Here is a 24900-nt window from a genome sequence, read left to right on the forward strand (position 1 = left end):
TATAAAAACAACCAGAGTCCGTCCAGGGAAAGGTAAAATTCATAAAAACTGTCGTCAAAAAAGATGTGCCCTCCCAGACCTTGCTGGTAAAAAGGGTGAACATTTATATACTATAACACAGAAGTCTAAATGTAAGGTGGTAAGGTTGTACCATCCTACACAATCCAAGCAGTTGAATTTTTTCAAGTAGAAAATGTTTACAAATGTAGGAGTGTTAACTAGAGTTTAAAGTAACAAATGTCAAATATTGGGTAATAAAAGACAATTTTAGTTCATTCGACAATGTGAGGGCGTGTGTCATGTGAAAAAGGAATACATTTTTGTTGTTCTCGTTCTTATTTTTAATACTATTATTTGGATTTGCTTTTGATACAAGAAATTAACATACATGAAGTAAAAATAAGATGTATTTAATTGTGATGCGAAGAGTTGTGCTGCTAAAAGCACCAACCTGTTGACCTGAGGAAAAAAATACAATAGATTTTTATCGATTTTGTTATGCTAAGATGTGAAAAACTCTAAACAGAAAGGAAAAAGGTAGAAGACTCTTGTACTATTAAGATTGCTTGTACTGGTCTTGAGTAATTTAATCCCTAAACAGCTCATGTAGGAAGCTAAACTGGGATGGTGCATTGGTGGCGCCATTGGCCGACGGTGCAAGGTGCGAAGAGAATAAATAAATAAAAAGGAAACGAAAAGGTTGTGCACTTTTTACATTGTGCAAGACTGGGTAGCAGCCCAGAGCCTGCCAGAGGTCGTAGGACTCTAACTGATGGCATGGCACCCTGTTGGAATGCTGGGATGGATGGCGCATACATAGACTGCTGTATAGGGTAGATGATTCCAGATCCTAACTGTTCTTGGGTAGAATGAAAATTAATATTGGTCGTTATAGAGGCATCTGTTATGGTATATTTGAGAGTTGGATCCTGTCTGGCAATGTATGTAGCTGGCTTGATAGATGGTGGCATTTGGATTGAGTGTTGGATCCTGTCTGGCAATGTATGTAGCTGGCTTGATAGATGGTGGCATTTGGATTGAGAGTGGGATCCTGTCTGGCAATGTATGTAGCTGGCTTGATAGATGGTGGCCTTTGGATTGAGTGTTGGATCCTGTCTGGCAATGTATGTAGCTGGCTTGATAGATGGTGGCATTTGGATTGAGTGTTGGATCCTGTCTGGCAATGTATGTAGCTGGCTTGATAGATGGTGGCATTTGGATTGAGAGTGGGATCCTGTCTGGCAATGTATGTAGCTGGCTTGATAGATGGTGGCATTTGGATTGAGTGTTGGATCCTGTCTGGCAATGTATGTAGCTGGCTTGATAGATGGTGGCATTTGGATTGAGAGTGTATTCCTGTCTGGCAATGTATGTAGCTGGCTTGATAGATGGTGGCATTTGGATTGAGAGTTGGATCCTGTCTGGCAATGTATGTAGCTGGCTTGATAGATGGTGGCATTTGGATTGAGTGTTGGATCCTGTCTGGCAATGTATGTAGCTGGCTTGATAGATGGTGGCATTTGGATTGAGAGTTGGATCCTGTCTGGCAATGTATGTAGCTGGCTTGATAGATGGTGGCATTTGGATTGAGTGTTGGATCCTGTCTGGCAATGTATGTAGCTGGCTTGATAGATGGTGGCATTTGGATTGAGTGTGAGATCCTGTCTGGCAATGTATGTAGCTGGCTTGATAGATGGTGGCATTTGGATTGAGAGTTGGATCCTGTCTGGCAATGTATGTAGCTGGCTTGATAGATGGTGGCATTTGGATTGAGAGTGTATTCCTGTCTGGCAATGTATGTAGCTGGCTTGATAGATGGTGGCATTTGGATTGAGAGTGTATTCCTGTCTGGCAATGTATGTAGCTGGCTTGATAGATGGTGGCATTTGGATTGAGTGTGAGATCCTGTCTGGCAATGTATGTAGCTGGCTTGATAGATGGTGGCATTTGGATTGAGAGTGGGATCCTGTCTGGCAATGTATGTAGCTGGCTTGATAGATGGTGGCATTTGGATTGAGAGTGTATTCCTGTCTGGCAATGTATGTAGCTGGCTTGATAGATGGTGGCATTTGGATTGAGTGTTGGATCCTGTCTGGCGATGTATGTAGCTGGCTTGATAGATGGTGGCATTTGGATTGAGTGTTGGATCCTGTCTGGCAATGTATGTAGCTGGCTTGATAGATGGTGGCCTTTGGATTGAGAGTTGGATCCTGTCTGGCAATGTATGTAGCTGGCTTGATAGATGGTGGCATTTGGATTGAGTGTTGGATCCTGTCTGGCAATGTATGTAGCTGGCTTGATAGATGGTGGCATTTGGATTGAGTGTTGGATCCTGTCTGGCAATGTATGTAGCTGGCTTGATAGATGGTGGCCTTTGGATTGAGAGTTGGATCCTGTCTGGCAATGTATGTAGCTGGCTTGATAGATGGTGGCATCTGGATTGAGTGTTGGATCCTGTCTGGCAATGTATGTAGCTGGCTTGATAGATGGTGGCATTTGGATTGAGAGTTGGATCCTGTCTGGCAATGTATGTAGCTGGCTTGATAGATGGTGGCATTTGGATTGAGTGTTGGATCCTGTCTGGCAATGTATGTAGCTGGCTTGATAGATGGTGGCATTTGGATTGAGAGTTGGATCCTGTCTGGCAATGTATGTAGCTGGCTTGATAGATGGTGGCATTTGGATTGAGTGTTGGATCCTGTCTGGCAATGTATGTAGCTGGCTTGATAGATGGTGGCATTTGGATTGAGAGTTGGATCCTGTCTGGCAATGTATGTAGCTGGCTTGATAGATGGTGGCATTTGGATTGAGTGTTGGATCCTGTCTGGCAATGTATGTAGCTGGCTTGATAGATGGTGGCATTTGGATTGAGTGTTGGATCCTGTCTGGCAATGTATGTAGCTGGCTTGATAGATGGTGGCATTTGGATTGAGTGTTGGATCCTGTCTGGCAATGTATGTAGCTGGCTTGATAGATGGTGGCATTTGGATTGAGTGTTGGATCCTGTCTGGCAATGTATGTAGCTGGCTTGATAGATGGTGGCATTTGGATTGAGAGTGTATTCCTGTCTGGCAATGTATGTAGCTGGCTTGATAGATGGTGGCATTTGGATTGAGAGTGTGATCCTGTCTGGCAATGTATGTAGCTGGCTTGATAGATGGTGGCATTTGGATTGAGAGTGGGATCCTGTCTGGCAATGTATGTAGCTGGCTTGATAGATGGTGGCATTTGGATTGAGAGTGTATTCCTGTCGGGCAATGTATGTAGCTGGCTTGATAGATGGTGGCATTTGGATTGAGAGTTGGATCCTGTCTGGCAATGTATGTAGCTGGCTTGATAGATGGTGGCATTTGGATTGAGAGTTGGATCCTGTCTGGCAATGTATGTAGCTGGCTTGATAGATGGTGGCATTTGGATTGAGAGTGTATTCCTGTCTGGCAATGTATGTAGCTGGCTTGATAGATGGTGGCATTTGGATTGAGAGTTGGATCCTGTCTGGCAATGTATGTAGCTGGCTTGATAGATGGTGGCATTTGGATTGAGAGTTGGATCCTGTCTGGCAATGTATGTAGCTGGCTTGATAGATGGTGGCATTTGGATTGAGAGTGTATTCCTGTCTGGCAATGTATGTAGCTGGCTTGATAGATGGTGGCATTTGGATTGAGAGTTGGATCCTGTCTGGCAATGTATGTAGCTGGCTTGATAGATGGTGGCATTTGGATTGAGAGTTGGATCCTGTCTGGCAATGTATGTAGCTGGCTTGATAGATGGTGGCATTTGGATTGAGTGTTGGATCCTGTCTGGCAATGTATGTAGCTGGCTTGATAGATGGTGGCATTTGGATTGAGAGTGTGATCCTGTCTGGCAATGTATGTAGCTGGCTTGATAGATGGTGGCATTTGGATTGAGAGTGGGATCCTGTCTGGCAATGTATGTAGCTGGCTTGATAGATGGTGGCATTTGGATTGAGAGTGTATTCCTGTCTGGCAATGTATGTAGCTGGCTTGATAGATGGTGGCATTTGGATTGAGAGTTGGATCCTGTCTGGCAATGTATGTAGCTGGCTTGATAGATGGTGGCATTTGGATTGAGAGTGTATTCCTGTCTGGCAATGTATGTAGCTGGCTTGATAGATGGTGGCATTTGGATTGAGAGTTGGATCCTGTCTGGCAATGTATGTAGCTGGCTTGATAGATGGTGGCATTTGGATTGAGAGTTGGATCCTGTCTGGCAATGTATGTAGCTGGCTTGATAGATGGTGGCATTTGGATTGAGAGTGAGATCCTGTCTGGCAATGTATGTAGCTGGCTTGATAGATGGTGGCATTTGGATTGAGAGTTGGATCCTGTCTGGCAATGTATGTAGCTGGCTTGATAGATGGTGGCATTTGGATTGAGAGTGGGATCCTGTCTGGCAATGTATGTAGCTGGCTTGATAGATGGTGGCATTTGGATTGAGAGTGTATTCCTGTCTGGCAATGTATGTAGCTGGCTTGATAGATGGTGGCATTTGGATTGAGAGTTGGATCCTGTCTGGCAATGTATGTAGCTGGCTTGATAGATGGTGGCATTTGGATTGAGAGTGTATTCCTGTCTGGCAATGTATGTAGCTGGCTTGATAGATGGTGGCATTTGGATTGAGAGTGTATTCCTGTCTGGCAATGTATGTAGCTGGCTTGATAGATGGTGGCATTTGGATTGAGAGTGTGATCCTGTCTGGCAATGTATGTAGCTGGCTTGATAGATGGTGGCATTTGGATTGAGAGTGGGATCCTGTCTGGCAATGTATGTAGCTGGCTTGATAGATGGTGGCATTTGGATTGAGAGTTGGATCCTGTCTGGCAATGTATGTAGCTGGCTTGATAGATGGTGGCATTTGGATTGAGTGTTGGATCCTGTCTGGCAATGTATGTAGCTGGCTTGATAGATGGTGGCATTTGGATTGAGAGTTGGATCCTGTCTGGCAATGTATGTAGCTGGCTTGATAGATGGTGGCATTTGGATTGAGAGTGTATTCCTGTCTGGCAATGTATGTAGCTGGCTTGATAGATGGTGGCATTTGGATTGAGAGTGTGATCCTGTCTGGCAATGTATGTAGCTGGCTTGATAGATGGTGGCATTTGGATTGAGAGTGTATTCCTGTCTGGCAATGTATGTAGCTGGCTTGATAGATGGTGGCATTTGGATTGAGAGTTGGATCCTGTCTGGCAATGTATGTAGCTGGCTTGATAGATGGTGGCATTTGGATTGAGTGTTGGATCCTGTCTGGCAATGTATGTAGCTGGCTTGATAGATGGTGGCATTTGGATTGAGTGTTGGATCCTGTCTGGCAATGTATGTAGCTGGCTTGATAGATGGTGGCATTTGGATTGAGTGTTGGATCCTGTCTGGCAATGTATGTAGCTGGCTTGATAGATGGTGGCATTTGGATTGAGTGTGAGATCCTGTCTGGCAATGTATGTAGCTGGCTTGATAGATGGTGGCATTTGGATTGAGAGTGTATTCCTGTCTGGCAATGTATGTAGCTGGCTTGATAGATGGTGGCATTTGGATTGAGAGTTGGATCCTGTCTGGCAATGTATGTAGCTGGCTTGATAGATGGTGGCATTTGGATTGAGTGTTGGATCCTGTCTGGCAATGTATGTAGCTGGCTTGATAGATGGTGGCATTTGGATTGAGTGTTGGATCCTGTCTGGCAATGTATGTAGCTGGCTTGATAGATGGTGGCATTTGGATTGAGTGTGAGATCCTGTCTGGCAATGTATGTAGCTGGCTTGATAGATGGTGGCATTTGGATTGAGTGTTGGATCCTGTCTGGCAATGTATGTAGCTGGCTTGATAGATGGTGGCATTTGGATTGAGAGTGGGATCCTGTCTGGCAATGTATGTAGCTGGCTTGATAGATGGTGGCATTTGGATTGAGAGTGTATTCATGTCTGGCAATGTATGTAGCTGGCTTGATAGATGGTGGCATTTGGATTGAGTGTTGGATCCTGTCTGGCAATGTATGTAGCTGGCTTGATAGATGGTGGCATTTGGATTGAGTGTTGGATCCTGTCTGGCAATGTATGTAGCTGGCTTGATAGATGGTGGCATTTGGATTGAGTGTTGGATCCTGTCTGGCAATGTATGTAGCTGGCTTGATAGATGGTGGCATTTGGATTGAGTGTTGGATCCTGTCTGGCAATGTATGTAGCTGGCTTGATAGATGGTGGCATTTGGATGTTGACGAGACCATGGTGTATTTTAAAGAACATGGTGGACTGTGCAAGGAGGTTAGATTGTTGCTCTTTGTAGACAGACAAATTGTTATAAGAGCTCAGCAAAACAAAGTAACACAAAGCAGAAATGAGGTTCAGAAAGTACTGTTTATTAGAAGGACCTTTTTGATTGTTGTCAGGGGTCGGTCGTCAGGTTATTACAAATGAATTGATTTTTTTTACAGTTAAAGTGTGAAATTAATCTTGCTATCATATTTCATTTCATTTCATTTCATTTATTAATCATTTTATTTCATTATCATTTAAAAATTCAAGCACAGACAATAAGAACAGTAAGAAAACAAAAACATGAACATACAATACAATAACGAAAAAAGCAGCACCCCTACCGGATTTTTAAAAAGTAAACTAAATTACTATCGAGTTAATCTCCTGATGCCACAATTTACGAAGAGACAAAAAGGGACATTACAGATGGACATTATTAAAACATGGCATACAGTTTAAAAATATAGAACTATACAAGCAGTGAAGATTTTAAGCAGTGAAGATTTTAAGCATATGAAGATTTTAAAGGTTAAGGGCAAGATTTCTGTTGTAATTGTTTAGGTTCCTGAGCATCTTATAATGGACACATTCAAGCTTCAGATTGAAGGCAATGGAGGTCTGACATTCAGTCAGATTGAGGACCTACATTTCTCTCTGAGTAGTTTCGCTATCTTGGTACAGAGTGACAAGGCAATCTACAAGCCAGGTCAAACAGGTAAAGAAATAAGACAACTCAAATTTAGTAAATTTAAGGATTTTACCGTTATCTTTGGTAATTGTCAAAGACCAGTATTCTCACTTGGTGTATCCCAACATGTGCATAACAAAACAAACCTATAAAAATTTGGGCTCAATTGGTCATCAAATTTGTAAGAGAATAATAGAAAAAACACCCTTGTTGCATTACTTAGTGTGCTTTTAGATGCATAGTAAAAGGCTTCAGCTGTTAGTCTTTTATTATTTGAGTGAGAAATTACTTCAAAAAAAGAAAAATTCTCAAAAAATCTGGTACTTCAGAGGGAACTGTTTTTCACAATGTTTTTGTTATCAACAGCTCTCCATTGCTCACTACCAAGTAAGTTTTATGCCTGCAATTATTTTGAGTAATTATCTATAGTGTCCAGAGACGGTGGCTCAAATTCAAAAACAATTTTTTCTGAAGATGGGCAGAAAAGCTAACAGGATAAAATGACTGTACCTAAGAATATGCGCACTGTACAAGATTTTGTTTTGGCATCCTGTTTATTTCTAAATTTTCAATTATTTATTTAATAACTGATAAATAACGCTTGGTGTGGTCTAGTGTGCAAAAAGATTGGACAAAAGTCCAAGGTAAATAATACAAAACAAAGCATCAATGACCCTCCAATCAAATGGCAAGGATTTGGTAATTCCACTTTTGTGAAAATGTTGCCAATAATGGGAAGGTTTTTCCTCTTGAAGAATTGGTCATTATAGTAATTGTTTAAAAATGAAGAATATATTTTTTGTTCATTCTCTTTTTTACACAGTTCATTTCCGAGCGATGGCAATTTATCCAAACTTGTTGCCATACATGGGAGTGTTTCAAGTTAAGATGAAGGTGAGAATTAAGTTTCTAAAATAAAATAAGTTACAATTTTCCTTTTTTTTTTAATTTTGAAACTTCATAATATGAAACTTGGAACTTGGAACTTGTAACTTTAGACAGTCATACTGCGATATCACTCAAATGGAAGATTGATTTATTTGTAAACTTTAATCATGTTTTTGAGATTTCCCTCTAAGTTTAAAGAGAGACAGATGGTTGCATCATGGTTGCATTGATCCCTCCCCACCTCTGGGGAAAAACTATCTAATTAGCATTAATCATGGAACAAAGCAAGTTATGCAATGTTCAAAAACAATCGAGGCTCACAATTGAATGAAACAGTTTTATGTAATGTTTCTTAGAATCTAAGGGACTTTTTGAATGATTTTTTTTTCTTTTACGGAATCATAATAATAATAATATCGAAGTCTTATATAGCGCACGTATCTACCAAACAAGGTACTCAAGGCGCTGAGTATATACAAACTTTCAGAAAGATAGTTATTGCAGTGATGAATTCTGAGACCCAATTATTTAGCACCTTATAAGGGTTTACAAGGTGCTACGGCGCATTAAGCAGCCACAACCAGGAACACCGGGGCGAACCCCTTCTCTTTTCGATAAGTGCACTGGGTTCTTTTACATGCGTTACACAACATATGGGACCAACGGCTTTACGTCCCATCCGAAGGACGAAGCAATGGTTAAGTGTCTTGCTCAAGGACACAGTGTCACGGCTGGGGATTCAAACCCAAACTCTGCTGATCAGAAACACCAGAGTTTGAATTTGGTTGCATTTTTGTTTTTTAATGTTACGCCAGTATAGCAACCCCTAAATAAGTACTTCCAGATGTTGTCATGTTTGGAGCCAAAATAGGCTGGGAATCTGCCAGCAAATGACACACTCTTTCATCAGTCACACAAAAAGTCAGTTTTTCACGAATGGATAGTCATAGTTAACGACCACTTCTTTGAGTTTGTATTTGTACCTCATTATCCATGAACTGACTTAAAATAACACTACATGAATACAGTCTCAGAGCTTTGAGGCACCCAGACGTTTACTTTTCCCAGGCGGTCCTTTGTTATAAGTTGTTAATACTTTTACACCAATATGTATTAAAGCATGTGATTAATACTACACAGAGCCCAGCATGCAAGGTTTACAGTGCTGTCATCGATGTATGGAAAAACAAATTAAATTCTTTATCCCTTGTGCAAAACTAAAATCTATCGGATCATTGTTATTGTGTAGTTTGTACAAAACTAACTTGAACAAACTAATCATTCCTTTTAGAAAATGTTTTATGACCTTATACTTTGTTTGCCAATCCTGTAGTTAGGTTGGATAAACTCCTAAACCAAACAGTGCACCCCAGAGTGTATCACAACAAGGCTACTGGCTAATGACCTTATTGTGATGTGCCCATCTCATAGAGTTATATATAAGAACTAGAGGGCGCACTGGTCTAATATACGCAGCCCAGCATGCGCGCATGCTGCCATGTTGTAAGTTGACAAAATAGCATCGCACAGCGGTGTTTGTGCGGCCATTTTGTGTCACAACTAGGGATTCAAACCCACACTCTGCTGATCAGAAACACCAGAGTTTGAATTTAGTTGCATTTTTGTTTTTTAATGTTACGCCAGTATAGCAACCCCTAAATAAGTACTTCCAGATGTTGTCATGTTTGGAGCCAAAATAGGCTGGGAACCTGCCAGCAAATGACACACTCTTTCATCAGTCACACAAAAAGTCAGTTTTTCACAAATGGATAGTCATAGTTAATGACCACTTCTTTGAGTTTGTATTTGTACCTCATTATCCATGAACTGACTTAAAATAACACTACATGAATACAGTCTCAGAGCTTTGAGGCACCCAGACGTTTACTTTTCCCAGGCGGTCCTTTGTTATAAGTTGTTAATACTTTGACACCAATATGTATTAAAGCATGTGATTAATACTACACAGAGCCCAGCATGCAAGGTTTACAGTGCTGTCATCGATGTATGGAAAAACAAATTAAATTCTTTATCCCTCATGCAAAACTAAAATCTATCGGATCATTGTTATTGTGTAGTTTGTACAAAACTAACTTGAACAAACTAATCATTTCTTTTAGAAAATGTTTTATGACCTTATACTTTGTTTGCCAATCCTGTAGTTAGGTTGGATAAACTCCTAAACCAAACAGTGCACCCCAGAGTGTATCACAACAAGGCTAATGACCTTATTGTGATGTGCCCATCTCATAGAGTTTTATATAAGAACTAGAGGGTGCACTGGTCTATATACGCAGCCCGGCATGCGCGCATGCTGCCATGTTGCAAGTTGACAAAATAGCATCGCATTTGAAAATTAGAACTATCGCTCGCTGTTCTATTTTGGTGTAGGATCGTTGCGTGCTTTAGACGACACAAAGCTTGTGTGTATTGGAACAACAGTTTACCTTGATAAAATTGATGACAGTGTGTTTATATTTACATTTATTTTATTTCTCGGGTATAAAAAGTTTAATAACAATAATGCACTTGTTTTTTAGGTAAAACATTAAAAGATACAGCATTGACCATTTCAAATACAGATGAAGGAAAAATAAACAGCTGGAGCCCGAAGGATTGCCAGAAAGAAATAAAGTTCTCGTCTAGAGGCTCTCCTCTCCATCTGGTTCTAAAGAGAACAAACATAAATTTAAATATAAAAAAAAAGTATTCTTCATACATGTTTACTCTATAACATGTACAAAGCAATGTATTTTTTACACACCCAAGGTTGCAAACCCGTTTTGAATACATGCCATACTAGTTATTGATTCGTTCTTATATTGAGAGGTTTAACTGAGTGAATCAAAATTTGGATCTTTGAAAGTGCTTTGAAAAAATGTTAACTTTCTCTCTTAAAGTCATTATTGACACAAGGATTTCAATTGAGATCTAAAGAATAAATAACAAATTGAAAACACAACCCTGGGATTCCTCTGTCATAGTTAGTTTGCTTAGGAACGATGGTATAGGTCATGTCATTAGGTTTAACAACAAATTCTTGCAATTTTATACTTGAAGAGGTTTTAGAGGCCAGAAAAATAGTTTAATGTAGTCGTTGGTATTAGAGTTTTGAAGGTGAGGTTACACATGTTTTTTCCTTCTGATAACTGGGACAGTTTCTGCATCAGTAACCATGGTAACTTGGTTACAAAAATAGCTGATACATGAACAAGTATTTTTGTTGAAAGAAGAATTGGTCAAGGACATACATTGTGGGACGACCTTCCACTTGACCCTGGGTACTAGGCATTACTTGAAGTCTCTAACTGTTCTGCTTTTTAAGGGTGTTGTAAATTGATGCCCCATATGAGTTTAGCCGGTATATCGTTGAAACTTATTTAATTCAAGTGAAGTCTTCTTTGTTCAACCCAAAATTGTGTACCTAGTCAATTCCCCTTGTGTTTTACTGTGTTACTTGCAGGAATGTTGTTTTTCTTAATCAATTCCTAATGTTTTCTGATTATTTGCCTTTTGTAAAGTCAGAAACAATTTGTAGGTTATTTAAAAGCTTGAACAGTCTTTTAGAGTTTACACAATGTGTGCATGTAGGTCAACCCTTGGTAAATTGCTCCTACTTTCTTCCAAGGACCAAATATCATTCCTGTATATTTAAAATTAAAAAGTGGCAATCTCTTTAGGTGCTTTCCCATCACTGCTGCTTTCAAGGTTGTATCGAAAACTTGGGTGTGTGATCTCTTGCTATACAGTAGCTATCGGTTGCATGGCTTCTGACTGGCACCCCTAACAAAGATACTGACATAATGGGGAGACCACCAACATAGGGCTAGATAGCTTAGTTGGTAGAGCGCCTTCATGATTACCTTTTTTTCTTAGTTCAAACCCAAATGATTTTGCTTGTTTTTCTACAGGACCCAGTTGGGAATATTATCCAGCAATGGAGTGATCTACAGAATGCTGACCATGGTGTGGTATCAGGGGAAACAGTCATGTCCGATAACCCAATACTTGGTGATTGGGTCATCTCAATCACAGCAAATGTGAGTAACTCAACGTCCCAATTGCATCTAGGCGTTGATTCTGCAAAAAGGGTGTTGCTACCTTTTGTAGATCAAGGTTTTGGTCAATACAAAAATCCCTTCTCACTGTGCATAAAAATGTATGTACTATAGATTTCCTGTAGAAGTTTCAGCTTCATTAGTCGACATGTTTGAAAAAATAAGTGAAAATCACAGAGTAAGTTTTTTATGAGAGTTAATATTGTGTAAATCTGTTGTTCAAAATGCTAAAATAATGTTTGTCTCACTGAGACAAACATTATTTTGAGGATTTTATTTTTTTACTAATTTCCCCAAAACTACAGCACCTCAGCAAGTAATATTTTAAGGGAAGCTTTCTATCATTATCTTTAAACCGTGTATTTATTGTAAATCTGTGTACTTTTGTGTCTTACAAAAAGTAGCCAAACCCTTTAAATGAAACAACGAGCAGAAAGCATTCACGGACAATACTCCTTACACAGTTTTGTGGTCGGTGAACTACGTACATAACAATCTATTCATAGCAAGACACGTTTTCCAGAGAACATAATCTACCCAGGAAATTTGAAAAACAATCTAAGGTTAACAGTCTTTGAATGTTTGGTACAGTCTAGAAATGTTTGGTACAGTCTTTGAATGTTTGGTACAGTCTTTGAATGTTTGGTACAGTCTAGAAATGTTTGGTACAGTCTTTGAATGTTTGGTACAGTCTTTGAATGTTTGGTACAGTCTAGAAATGTTTGTGGTAGGATCATGTAGGCCTCATAACTGTATTATAATAAATCATGTTTGTGGTTGTTGTACCTTTTGCATATTGTTTTAAATACCATGATAGAAAAAAGAGTATCTGTACTTATTTTAATTCAAAATAATTGTGTTTATTTGATTAATTTATTTATTTATTCAGAATGAGAAAAAGGACCACATAATCACTATTGATGAGTATGGTAAGCATTCCTTTGAAACTAAAATTTCTTAAATAAAATTATTTTTAGTCCTGGAGTTGATTTATGTCGACATCCAGTACCACCAATGCCAACAAAAATGGAAGCTAAGTACCTCAGTCACAAACAAGCGCGTACAATTTTTGCAACATACGCCTTTGTGCATTTCATGCAGTGTTTACTTGCGTGTATTGACTTTGCTGTTAGTGCAGTTTGGAGCATTGATGACTAGGTGACTGCAGTTATAAGTGTTGGAATGTTTCTTATACAGCTATTTCTTTTAGCAAATGTGGAGTACTAAACAATTGTAGCCATTCACAGATAAAAGTTGGAAAGCATTGAACATTTCCCGCTTCCTGCTTGAAATCAAAAAGTTATCTCGGGTGGGACACCACAAACAACTTCATTATTGCAGAACAGATGTTTACCATCAAGTTTCCCTTTGACTCTACAATTTATTATTATTATTTGCAGTTTGAATCATATTAAGTTAAGCACACCCATGTTCCGCCAACCCTATGTACTTGACACCCCTATGTTCCCACCCCCCTATGTTCTGACACACCTACTGCATGTTCTGACACCCCTATGTTCCAAAACCCCTAGTTCGCGAAACCCCTATGTTCCAACTCCTTATGTTCCGAAACCCACATGTTCTGACACCCCTTTGACCAAAAAACTAGTTTCAGAAACCCCTATTTTCTTGACACCCCTATGTTCTGACACCCCTGCATTTTGACAACCCTAGATGTTCCGACACCCCTATGCTCCAACACCAGTATGTTCCCAACATCCCTAGTTTGCCAAACCCCTATGTTCTGACACCCCTGTATTTTGACAACCCTAGATGTTCTGACACCCTATGTTCCGAACACCCCTAGTTTGCCAAACCCCTATGTTCTGACACCCCTGCATTTTGACAACCCTATGTTCTGACACACCTATTTTCTGACAACCCTACTTGTAAATAACCCCTCCGTCTTATGATTTACACTCTAGGTGAAAGTTGGGATTAGGGTTAGGAGCAAACAATTGTAGGGGTGTCTGAATATACATGTAGTTGTTGTAGAAACACAGGTGTGTAATCATTGATATATCTTGTCAATAGAACGTGAGCACAGATAAAAGTACCGTATTTTTCTGCGGATAAGACGCTCGGCGGACAAGGCGCAGGACCCTAAAATGAAAAAACAAAAATCAAATGTCAGCAGACAAGGCGCACCGCCGCACAAGGCGCATGTTTAACCGCACACAAAAGAACACCGGGCACCACCCGGTGTCGGTACATTGACACAAAGACGTAGTTTTGTTGCCTTTTAGAACCTACGTATGCCGACCTTCATCCAATCAGCCAACGCTGTCAATTGTAATATAAAGTCCGACCCAATCAGCAGGCAGAAACCATGGTCCACGCACTGTCTGAAGTTATTTTATTTGCAACATGAACCCAGGCCCTCCCCCCTATTCCGACGTACCACAACGAGGACTTGCTGCTGATATAGATTGCAACGACAGACGGACGTAGCGTGTTTGTAGTTCTGTATCCGCCGACTGGGAGGTCGCTGCATACACATGTACACGTGCGAGTTCGTAAAGCTAGCAAGCTGTTGATTGCGCTGCTCAATCTCGAGATTGCACAACAGATGTAGGGCACCTCGCATTTGCGCCGCCTGGAAATGCGCCAAAATTCCCACGTGACCGTTCGGATCCCAAGCATGCCCAGACACGTCGAGTCTTGTCTCAATGAGTTTATTGCTGGTTCGCGTAATTTTTACCAATAGAGGGCGTTTAATCTCACGCTATTACATTGTTCCAAAATGCCCTCTAGCGTTCAATGTTTTTTGTATTTATTGTCACACGCAAGGTAACAACGACTACAGGTGTGATATCTGCTTTTGTGTTGTGTGATGAAATTTACAGACCTAGGAACGGTTGCGTTTTGGGGCTTATTTCCTGTGTCATTTTAAGAGAACTTCGACATCGTTGATTTTACAGGCAATAAACATGCAAGGGCAGTGTAATAGGAAACACACATATTATTATTTTGTTTGGCCTTACAAACAAATACAAATCATATGATGATATCTTCAAGGGGAGAGGCGAATATAGTAAGATAATGCTTCGTTCCCATAATACTTTTTAAAGCAAACGTCTAAAAGAGGCAATAAATAAATATACGATTTGAACGTTTATTGTAACAATGATTTAAAACTCTTGTCCTACCAAAGATGACAGTTAAGTTCCCAAAGCACTTATCAATCACAAAGGTCTCAGTATCTGAATAGCCTTGTTTGACCGCATTATTGAGTAAGGATTCTTCATACAAAGACCGTTGATTTGAACTGGACAAGAAGGTATTTTTTATTTCACGCAGTGATCATAAAAAAAAAATCAATCACAGCGGACAAGGCCTAAAAAGTCAGATAAGACGCGTCTTATCCGCAGGAAAATACGGTACACATTTTCATATAACAGCTTGAAACAATATCTGTGAGGGAGACAGGATTATGTCTAAAAATATTCATCATCATCATCCATTGTCCTTTGACGGAACACTAGAAGCAGCTTTGATGAGGTTGCTTTGTCCTTCATGAGTTGTTGAGTCTTGTTTAGATTGAGATCTGTGTCTCATATGGTGTCTTGGTAGCTCATTTTCTAAAATATTAATAATGCCAAAACTTTGTTGGACTTTCAGTTTTACCAAAGTTTGAGGTTAACATCCTAGTCCCGCCGTACTTCGTGGAAGAAGATGCCTTTATTATCGTCAGGGTTGAAGCCAAGTAAGTATATCCATTGTCATGTAATTGTTGGGTTACCATGGTTGCAGGTCTGTAGCCAGTTTGAGAAGAGAAGAACATGGAGAGCTTAGCTGCAGATGAAAATACTGCATGTCCCAGGCATGAGAATCTTCCGGTTTAAACCGGAATTCCGGTTTTTTTCCTTTCAAAATTGTGGTCTCCGAGTTCGATGTGAATTTGCTATAAAATTTGGGGGGTAGGTTTTTGGGGGTATACATTTGGATTTCTCTAATCCCTCTTCTCTAGTCAGACAATGTCAGTTTACCTTTGTAATTGTTATTATCGCGGATCCACACGTACGGCGTTCATGAAAAAAACGGCACCTAAAAACTAAACAATAAATTGCCGTCCAGCAACTGGCCCAGTTTACGGCTTGTGGTCTTCCTAGCATCGCGCATGCATGCAGCAGCAGCGACAGATGTATAAACTTGCCTCATTCCTTGCTTCGTTTATAGTGGTATGGTTCAATAATGTTTGCGTGTAATGCGCTTGCTGCTGCAGCAAAGATAACACGTGTGGAGACTTTTGAAAGTCTTCTGAAAAAACAATGCACGTGTTTGCGCCATGTGTACTGTGTACTGTGTACTGTGTACGTGCAGGTTTGTACACGAACCAATGAGCGGAGCGGCGCGGCACGAATCTGAGATCGCCGGCAGGCCATGGAAAACTGGTACCTGTTACTGCCTCACAACCAGCGAAAGATATATTGGGAACCAGCGAACACACTGTACGTCCGGACGACGTGCTTTCTTCATTGGTTCTATTTCTATGTTGGGGTCTAATCTCAACCTCGTTCCAGTTATACCCTATGCTGAATAACAACCTCTTTCTCAAAAACACATCGCTCTCGCCAGATATATAGAATAATATTATTTTAAAATGTGCGTCGCCGACGGATCGTTAAAATCACAAACATTTAATTTCAAAAGAATTTCTTTTACACAACCGAATTTCAAATCAAGAACCTGTGAAAATGGTTGTTGGTGAGAAAAAAAGCATTTTCAAGGGCAGAAATAAGGGATAAAATTTAAATATTATTACTATTATTTTTTTGTTTTCCTTTCTTTTTCCGGAATTGTTACAAAATCGCAGGCGAACCCAAAATTGTTTGAATTGTTTGAGCTTTACATTCCTTATTTTCCCTTAAACCTATTATTAAAATAAAAAAAAGGAAAAATCACACAAAAGTAGCTCACTTCTACCTGGAAAAATAGGTGTCAGAAATGCATCAGAGATCACCACAGAGCTTCTAAAATACCCAGAGCTCCCAGGGCCCTTAAGCGGGCCCTGGACCCCGGCCGTAGGGGACTTCGCGCTGCGCGCTCGTGTTGTGTGTTTCGCACACAAAAATGATGGAATATTGACATTTCCGATCAACTGAATTTTTTTCCTGTTTTTTTATCATCGCCCATTCTCATGCCTGATGTCCACAGAGACACTTTAAAATGAAAACAAGTAAATTGAAATTGAAAACAAGTATTAAAAAAACGTTTTAAGTTACTGCATTTTGGATTGGTGTTTTACTCTTTCACAGCAATGGAAGCACCTGTTGCAAGAAACCAAATGAACAAATTATCTTTATTTTGATGAGAATTTTCGAAACGCATTGAAATGAATCTATTGAGTTGGTTTAAAAAGTAGTGGCAGACTACTAAGAACTTATGGATTGAATAATTTGTTGATCAATTTATGACATGAGTGGGTTGATTAATTGATTGATAGATTGATTGATTGATTGATTGATAGCTAGCTACATTGTGTAACTCGATGATTCAGTGCTGTAATTTACCCATGATTAATTGACTAACCAACATACAGATAAAATATTCAGATTTGATTACATTTTGTTGAATGCTTTGATTTATAAATCAGGTACACATATGGAGAGCCGGTGAAAGGGCGTGCCTCGTTGGAAATGACGCCGTCTTGGGGGCAAGAACCAGCAATACTCCGTTATACAGCTGAGGTAAAAATAATAACAATAATAATGTAATTTTAATCTAAGCACTTATATATATATTTTTTACACTGAAAAGGTACCACAACGCTTTACCATAATAATATTAAAGCAATCAACAATTAAAAATACAAAGGCATGAGAATGAAATATATATCGCACACTAGTAAGTGAAATAAGTCTGAACAAGGTTAGTTTTAAGCAATGCTTTAAAGTGAAATAGCATGACGTATTTGATAGGGAAGATTGTTCAAGAGGTTTGGTGCAGCTACATAAAAACCATTGGAAGATGAAGAGTATCTGGATCTAGATTTTGTGAGAATCCTTGTATCTGAGCTTGAAGGGAGTTTGTTATTTGGCTGGTAAGGAGTGGTACAGTAAGTTTAGTAAGGTATTAGGGGGAGCAGTTTCAGTCCAATATAATTGTGATTGATAACAGAACTGACCCAAGTGTTTTATGCACCTTGTGCCATTTTCATGGCACTGTTAACTTGTGCCAAAATAAACTGTGCGTTCAGGGTTGCAGTAGTGCAGAATTCCATTGTACATGAAGTTAAGGACACCAACCTCCCACAATGATGTTGTTTGGTTGGCTGAAGATTGCACCCAGGACGCGTAAACCATTGCATGGTGCTTTGTAAATTAATGGGTTTTATATTTTAAACATATATCTCTACATACCCTATAGAAAATAAATGAGCGCTAGATGATCTCAGGTGTGATATAGTGCTGTATAAAAACTACATAATTATAACAGTCTCCTGACGAGGACTAGAGCAAGCTACATGTAGTAAACTTGAAACGTTAAAGCCATTGGACACTTTCTGAACAGAACAAAAATTAAAAGTTCACAGATTAACAAATAACTTACAGGGTTTACAGAAGGTAATGGTGAAAGACTTCCCTTGAAATATTATTCAATGAAATGCTTTACTTTTTCAGAAAACATTAAAACAAATATCGAGAATAACAGATTTATTATAAACACATGTCATGACACTGCTAAACGTGTGGAAACACAGGGTGGGTTTTCCCGTTATTTTCTCCCGACTCCAATGACCGATTGAGCCTAAATTTTCACAGGTTTGTTATTTTATATATAAGTTGTGATACACGAAGTGTGGGCCTTTGGACAATACTGTTTACCGATGTTGTGCGATTGCTTTAAGACTAATTAAGTTAAAGCTAAAGTAGTAGTCCTGGCCTACATTCTACCTTCTGCCCAGGCAGAATTAAAAAGCAGGACAGCTCTTTTCAGAACTGAGTAGTCTCCCGAAGTCTCCCGAACTACCGATAATCTACTGCGCGGTAGTAGAATAAAGAAAGACAGTTCTCTTAAGAATAAAATCTACCTGGCAAGTAGAAGGTACACACATGGTGTTACCGCCAACCAAATATAGTTTAACTATATACATAATTATTAGTATTTTTGATAATTTTTTGCTTGCATATATTTGTTCCTATCCCCCACAGATTGACGAGGATGCTGAGATCCGAATAACTAAAAAGGAGCTGTTGTCCCTCTATGAATATGGATTTTACGATGGATATTTGTTAAAGGTTAATGCCAATGTGACCGAATCTCTAACGGGGATTGTTCAGAGTGGTTTTGGTGTCCTGACTTATTATGAGAAGCCAATCAAAGTGACGGCATTACCTGGTAATCCAGCACAGTTCAAGCCTGGTCTTATGTACACCGCCTATGTAAGTATCTTTCATTTGTTCATGATGGCAACTAAATCCATACAGTGTAGAAATGGTGCATTAGGGGAAAGAGACTGATTAGAAGGTTTTCAAAAATGTTTTAACTGGCATTTGGCCGGCAGATCACTGTTAAGTGAGAACGCTGGTTATCATGTAAAATGATGTTGGCTTATAGTGTGTCATGGCCTAGCAGTTAAGAGCACCGGACTCAAACTTTGGTGTTTCCGGTCAGCGAAGTGTGGGTTCTAGTCCCAGTCGTGAGACTTGTGTCCTTAAGCAAAACACTTAAACATGATAGATAGTCCTTCGGATGGGACTTAAAGCCGTTGGTCCCGTGTGTTATGTAAAACAAGTAAAAGAACCAAAACAAGTAGAAGAACCCAGTACAGTTATCAAAAACAGAAGGGGTTCGCCCCAATTTTCATGGTTTCATTGTGCCACATCACCTTATAAAACCCTCACATGGTGCTTTAAAGGATTAGGTTTCATACTTCAAAAAATGTAACTCATTAACATACCTTTGCAGGACAAAATACTGAGTGCTTTGATACGCCCCTTGGGGTGTGATAAAGCACTGTACAAGATCCCTCTGCGGTATCATATTTATTTTCATTTTGATGTATCTATACTGTATTGTATTCTTTAAACTGATGGCTCTTGAGTAATACATGTAGTGTATTTTATTTGATGATACGGTGGAAATAAAATGAACCTCGAACCTTGAACTTAGTATTTCTATTATGTGGTATATGTTTGTGTCCATGTAATAGGTGTCAGTTACTCATGTTGATGACAGTCCACTCACCGCAGCAGAGCGCCAACGCAAACTCGTTGTGACAAGCAAACATCAAGTTAGGGATTATTCTGTGCCGCAAGTTACTGATATGATCAATGATGTATCTATACCAGAGAATGGAATACTCCAACTAGATTTTACCTTCCCTGCTGATTCCAGTAGCGCTTCTTACCAAGTGAGTCTAGATTCAACCTTTTAATTAACCCTTTGTGAAATCAAACCCTGTATCCACACTTTATGGGTATGTTCAGACGGCGTACTGAGTAAGACCCGGTTTAACTTTCGAGGTGGTCGTAAAAAGTTGTTCCCCTTGCGTCCAGACAGCACAGAGTTAAACGCGATATGGTTTATCTTTGGTTTAAAGAGGTCAACGAAGTATGACCCCATTACTCTAACATCGGGTTTATTGTCCTGTTCATTGGCCACGGTGTGTTTATGTAATGATTACAGAGGGCAATGGGTTATCTGTTAAGAGTAAACCGGATGTGGTCTTTTCTAAACCTGAAGTGGTTTAGCGTTTAATCACCCTCACCGACAGTTTTAACTCATTCGGGTTCAACGCAATTCTGTTAGTTTTAAGAGCGTTCAGACACATAAAGTTAAACAGATTGAGTTAAAACTGCCTTTCAACCGACTTTAGTACTATGTCTGAACGACCCCTATGTGACCTAACATATTAATGAAAGTGATACAGCTTCACGACGGGTTGATTGGCTTCTGACTCGCACTCCCGAACAAAAGTGACAAAGCAAGGAGATTGCCAACATTAGGGCTAGATAGTTTCAGTTGACCTTTGAATCAGTAAACAAATTGTTATAGTTAATTTTATACCCCAGAGTAAAAGCACACAATGAAGTAGTAAAAACCACAGGGGTGGAATTTCACAAAGACGGTTATAACTATGTAGTCCTAGGAGGACTTTAGCTAGTCCCAAGGTTAGTTAGGAAGAGTAACTTGCCCTAACTCAAGATAAGTCTAGTCTTAACTCATTGTGAAATCCACCTCTGATGTAAACAAATAACATCAATGAACAGATATTCTGTGTCCCCAATGCAATTACTACATCTGTTTAATTGCATTACATGTATCCCTCAGAGAAGAATAATCAATAAAGTTAGAGTAGTATTGAATGATTTGATTATTGCTTGTTTTCAAGGTGATGTATTATTACGGGACTGATGAGGGCGCATCGAACCTGCAGCTTTTGGAGACTCTATCTCCAGCAGTATCCCCTAGCAACCAATTCCTGCAGATCATTGCACAAGGAACCAGCTTTCAGGTAAGAATACTGCCAATAGAGGGCAGGCTCTACATAGAGTTTTGTTTTGTTTTGGTGTTACTCCTACATGCATAGCCCAGGGCCCAATTTCATAGAGCTGCATATGCACAAAAAGTAGCTAAGCACAATGAAACTATGCTTACTACAATAAGGTTACCCTCCAACATACCATCACATGCACTGTTTCTGACATGTAGATCCTAATATCTTACATGTATGCTTATTTTCATTGGGATTTTACAAACTGGCAAAAAACACCAAAAAGGAGCGGAGGTACATGTATCAAAAACATACAAACTTAGGCAATAGCAAAATGATGATTCATGGTTACTTTGGCCTTTTTCAGTTGCCTGAGGCCCCTATAGTCTCAAAAGATAATAAAGGGTTTTTACAGCCAGATTTTGTTTTCTGTAAGGGTAAGGGTGGCTTGTTATCATGTAAAAGTGGCATGCCCATTGTATTAAAGAGTTACGGAAGGATTTATTGGTACTAGGAAATGAAAACTGTGGCATAGAGATCTGTTTTTAATTGTTGTAAATGTTGGATTTTAACAAAGAATGGCAACTCGGTTGTACTTATATTTTACTGCAAAATTGTCTTACCATTTAGGGACTTTCTGTTCTCTGCCTTGTCTAGTGATTTCGTTTTTTATTCTGAATAATTGAAAGTAAAGTGTTTTTTCCTTTCCTTAGTCTGGGAGTATGGCAAGCTTTGAAGTCAGAACAACCGAGGCTCCATCCAAGCTCTCATATCAGGTGAGTCAACAGAGATGTTATTTCTCTGTTTTTAAAGTTTTTTTACTGCCCCTATTTTTAAGATTGATTACCGAACTTAAACACCTTCCCTTAAATGGATATACAAATTACCAATTATTATCCCTCCCTGTTCCTCAGGTGGTTTCCAAAGGTAACATCATATTATCAGAGTCAGTCAGTAACGTTGCCTCTACCACTACAACGATCCTAACGCTGGAGCTGACTCATGAAATGGCACCTCAAGCTCGTCTCATCGTCTCTTACATCAGAGATGAGAATTTTGAAGTTGTTCTTGATAGCATTAACATCAACGTGGACGGAGCTTTCCAGAATGAGGTACGGTATTTCTAAGGCCCTTTTCGAAACGACTGGATTTGGCTTTGGATTCGGCTCAGGCTAGCTTGGCCCTGGGGAGGTTTTGACAATTGCGCCTTCTTTGTGTTTACCCGCTCAGGGTTTTAGACAAGAGAATCGAGCCTTTGTTTCGAAAAGGGCCTGTCTAGCAGCTAGCTCAAACCTAGAGTTGGCTGAAGTTTCTTGGTACGGCTTACTTCATAATTCTTGGCTTATAACCGGCAGAATTCTGCACTTAATGGGGCACTGTTGGTGCAGAAGTTTGTGGTGAGGAGTGCCATGCTGGCAGGAAGAATTTCTAAAGCATGATATTCATTTGGAAACTTCCTTTGTATACACTGGTACGAGTGTCAGTTGCTTTGTTCAAGCAAAGTTGTACTCCCAAAACAATGGTTTCTTGGCTTTCCTCCTGGTTTTTGATTGCACTCCCCTTGTTGTTTTTCCAGTCATTCTCAGAGCGCTTTGCAAAGTTAGGAAAAGGCATTTTATAAATGGTGTTATTATTACTATTATTATTATTAACAATGAAGATTGATTTGTTATTGAGCTCATCATCGTGTGACAATGTTAAGAGAAATGCTGAACAAATCAGATTCATGTCTTGCTATTGCGATTATGTATCTAATAAAATGTGAATAGATTTAAATAGTGAAAAATTTGGTCAATCACTAATTGTACTCAACTGAATGTAATGTCACAACATATACCTATATACCTCTGGTTGTAAAAACATACAGACAGGTTGATAAGGTAGGGCTTCATTTATTACAATGAGAAAGTTGTTGAACTTTATGGGCTTCAGACATACTGGGTAAACTTCCAATGATCTCACTTGCTAAGATGTACATGTGTTGTAAGCACCTAAGAGAAATTGGCCATGTATGCCTGCTGTTACCAACTCTCTCAAAATGTGTCGTTATGCGGACAGACAGTTCTTGTCTAGCATTCACTTTGATCCAATCTCATACCATTTTTATTTTACTTTCTAATAAGGTTACCGTGACCTTCGACCAAGATGAGGTCAAACCAGGAGATAATATTAATCTTGAGGTCACTGCTGAAGCAAACTCCTATGTAGGCATCCTTGCTATCGACACTAGTGTAATGCTCCTCAAGACAGGAAATGACATCACACAGAACCAGGTAGGTCAAAGGTCACTTATTGAGTAAGGGTTAGATACACAATGCATGTTTGAACTTTGACCTTTGTTAAAATGCTCAAAGTCTGTCAAGGAACATCTATGGTTCTCAGAATGTCTTTTTATTTGTGCACTACATGTAAGTGTCAATTTCATAACTTGTTTTGGCTACGCTGGGCTAAATTTGATAGAGCTGCTTAAAGGCACTGGACACTTTTGGTAATTTCTCAAAGTAATTGTAAGCATACAAACAATTACTTTGTAACGGGCAATAGAGAGCTGTTGCTAGTATAAAACATTGTGAGAAATTGCTCCCTCTGTAGTAACATAATTGAAAAAGAAGTAATTTCTCACTAAAAAAACACACAACTTGTGAGACGGTGTTTTTTCTTCCATTTCAAATTTTCACAGTTTGTTATTTTGAGATACACCAAGTGAGAAGACTGGTCTTTGATTTCTTAAGGTGCCCAGTGCATTTTAGAAGAAATATTGCTTAAACAAGTTCTTGCTAGTAAGCAGGAATAAGCAGGATACCGGTCACAATTTGTACATGGCTCTTTGGCTGGTAGCCTTATTGCTTAAGCAGCTCTATGAATTTGAAATAAAAATGTTGGTCGAAGGACTGACGAGCGACGAGGGGCAAAGCTAGCACGGTAGTTGTAGCAGAGTTTTGCTCTCAAACTTACAGTTTTTTAAAACACATTTTTGAAGGTAAAGGTATTTATGAATTGGAATCAAAGTGTTTTGAATCGGTTTAAACTAGTGGTTTAAACCCGCCTAGGCCTGGTTCTTGATAATTTTAGCGCGACTTCGTCTCGGTAAAATTACCAGGCCTCGGCGGGTTTAAACCACTAGTTTAAAACTGCACCATGTATCGATTCCCTTACTCAAACTCTTCTTGAAATTATTTTTGGGGTTGAATTCTTCTTATAACAATGTTTTCTCTGCTCTTTTGCCAGGTGATTGAAGCACTTGGAGAATTTGACACAACAGATCAGAGTTACAATCCTTTTGAAGGGCCAGTGTTTCGTAAGAAACGCTCATCAATGTGTTGTGGTTGGTACCCATTCCCTAATCAAGGAGATACTACTCAAGCTGTTCTAGATGTAAGAACTCTTGGTTTCTTGTACATATCTTAGCTTCTTACAATTCAAAATAAGAATAGATTTGATTAGTTGGTTTGTTGCCTTGTAATCAATAAACATCACAAAGTTTCTGGTTTCACTTTCATAAGCCAAGAAATTAAGAAGGAAAATCTAACTTATTTTTTTGCCTTTTGGTTGATAATTA

General features: G+C 39.3%; 1 protein-coding gene across 2 annotated transcripts in view; it reads left to right on the forward strand.

The window, feature by feature from the left end:
- Positions 1-24900, forward strand: part of LOC117289192 (CD109 antigen-like) — a 66226-nt gene that overhangs the window by 10161 nt on the left and 31165 nt on the right. For both annotated transcript variants that reach the window (XM_033770191.1, XM_033770192.1), the window contains exons 4-16: positions 6830-6983; positions 7780-7850; positions 11756-11884; positions 12792-12831; positions 15524-15608; positions 17499-17592; positions 19057-19287; positions 20058-20258; positions 21240-21362; positions 22055-22117; positions 22256-22453; positions 23465-23614; positions 24570-24716. In XM_033770191.1, coding sequence (XP_033626082.1) covers positions 6830-6983; positions 7780-7850; positions 11756-11884; positions 12792-12831; positions 15524-15608; positions 17499-17592; positions 19057-19287; positions 20058-20258; positions 21240-21362; positions 22055-22117; positions 22256-22453; positions 23465-23614; positions 24570-24716 — 1686 coding nt within the window. The remainder of the gene's footprint in view (positions 1-6829; positions 6984-7779; positions 7851-11755; positions 11885-12791; positions 12832-15523; positions 15609-17498; positions 17593-19056; positions 19288-20057; positions 20259-21239; positions 21363-22054; positions 22118-22255; positions 22454-23464; positions 23615-24569; positions 24717-24900) is intronic.

This window comes from Asterias rubens, chromosome 4 (genome assembly GCF_902459465.1).
Source record: "Asterias rubens chromosome 4, eAstRub1.3, whole genome shotgun sequence".
Lineage (NCBI taxonomy): Eukaryota > Metazoa > Echinodermata > Asteroidea > Forcipulatida > Asteriidae > Asterias > Asterias rubens.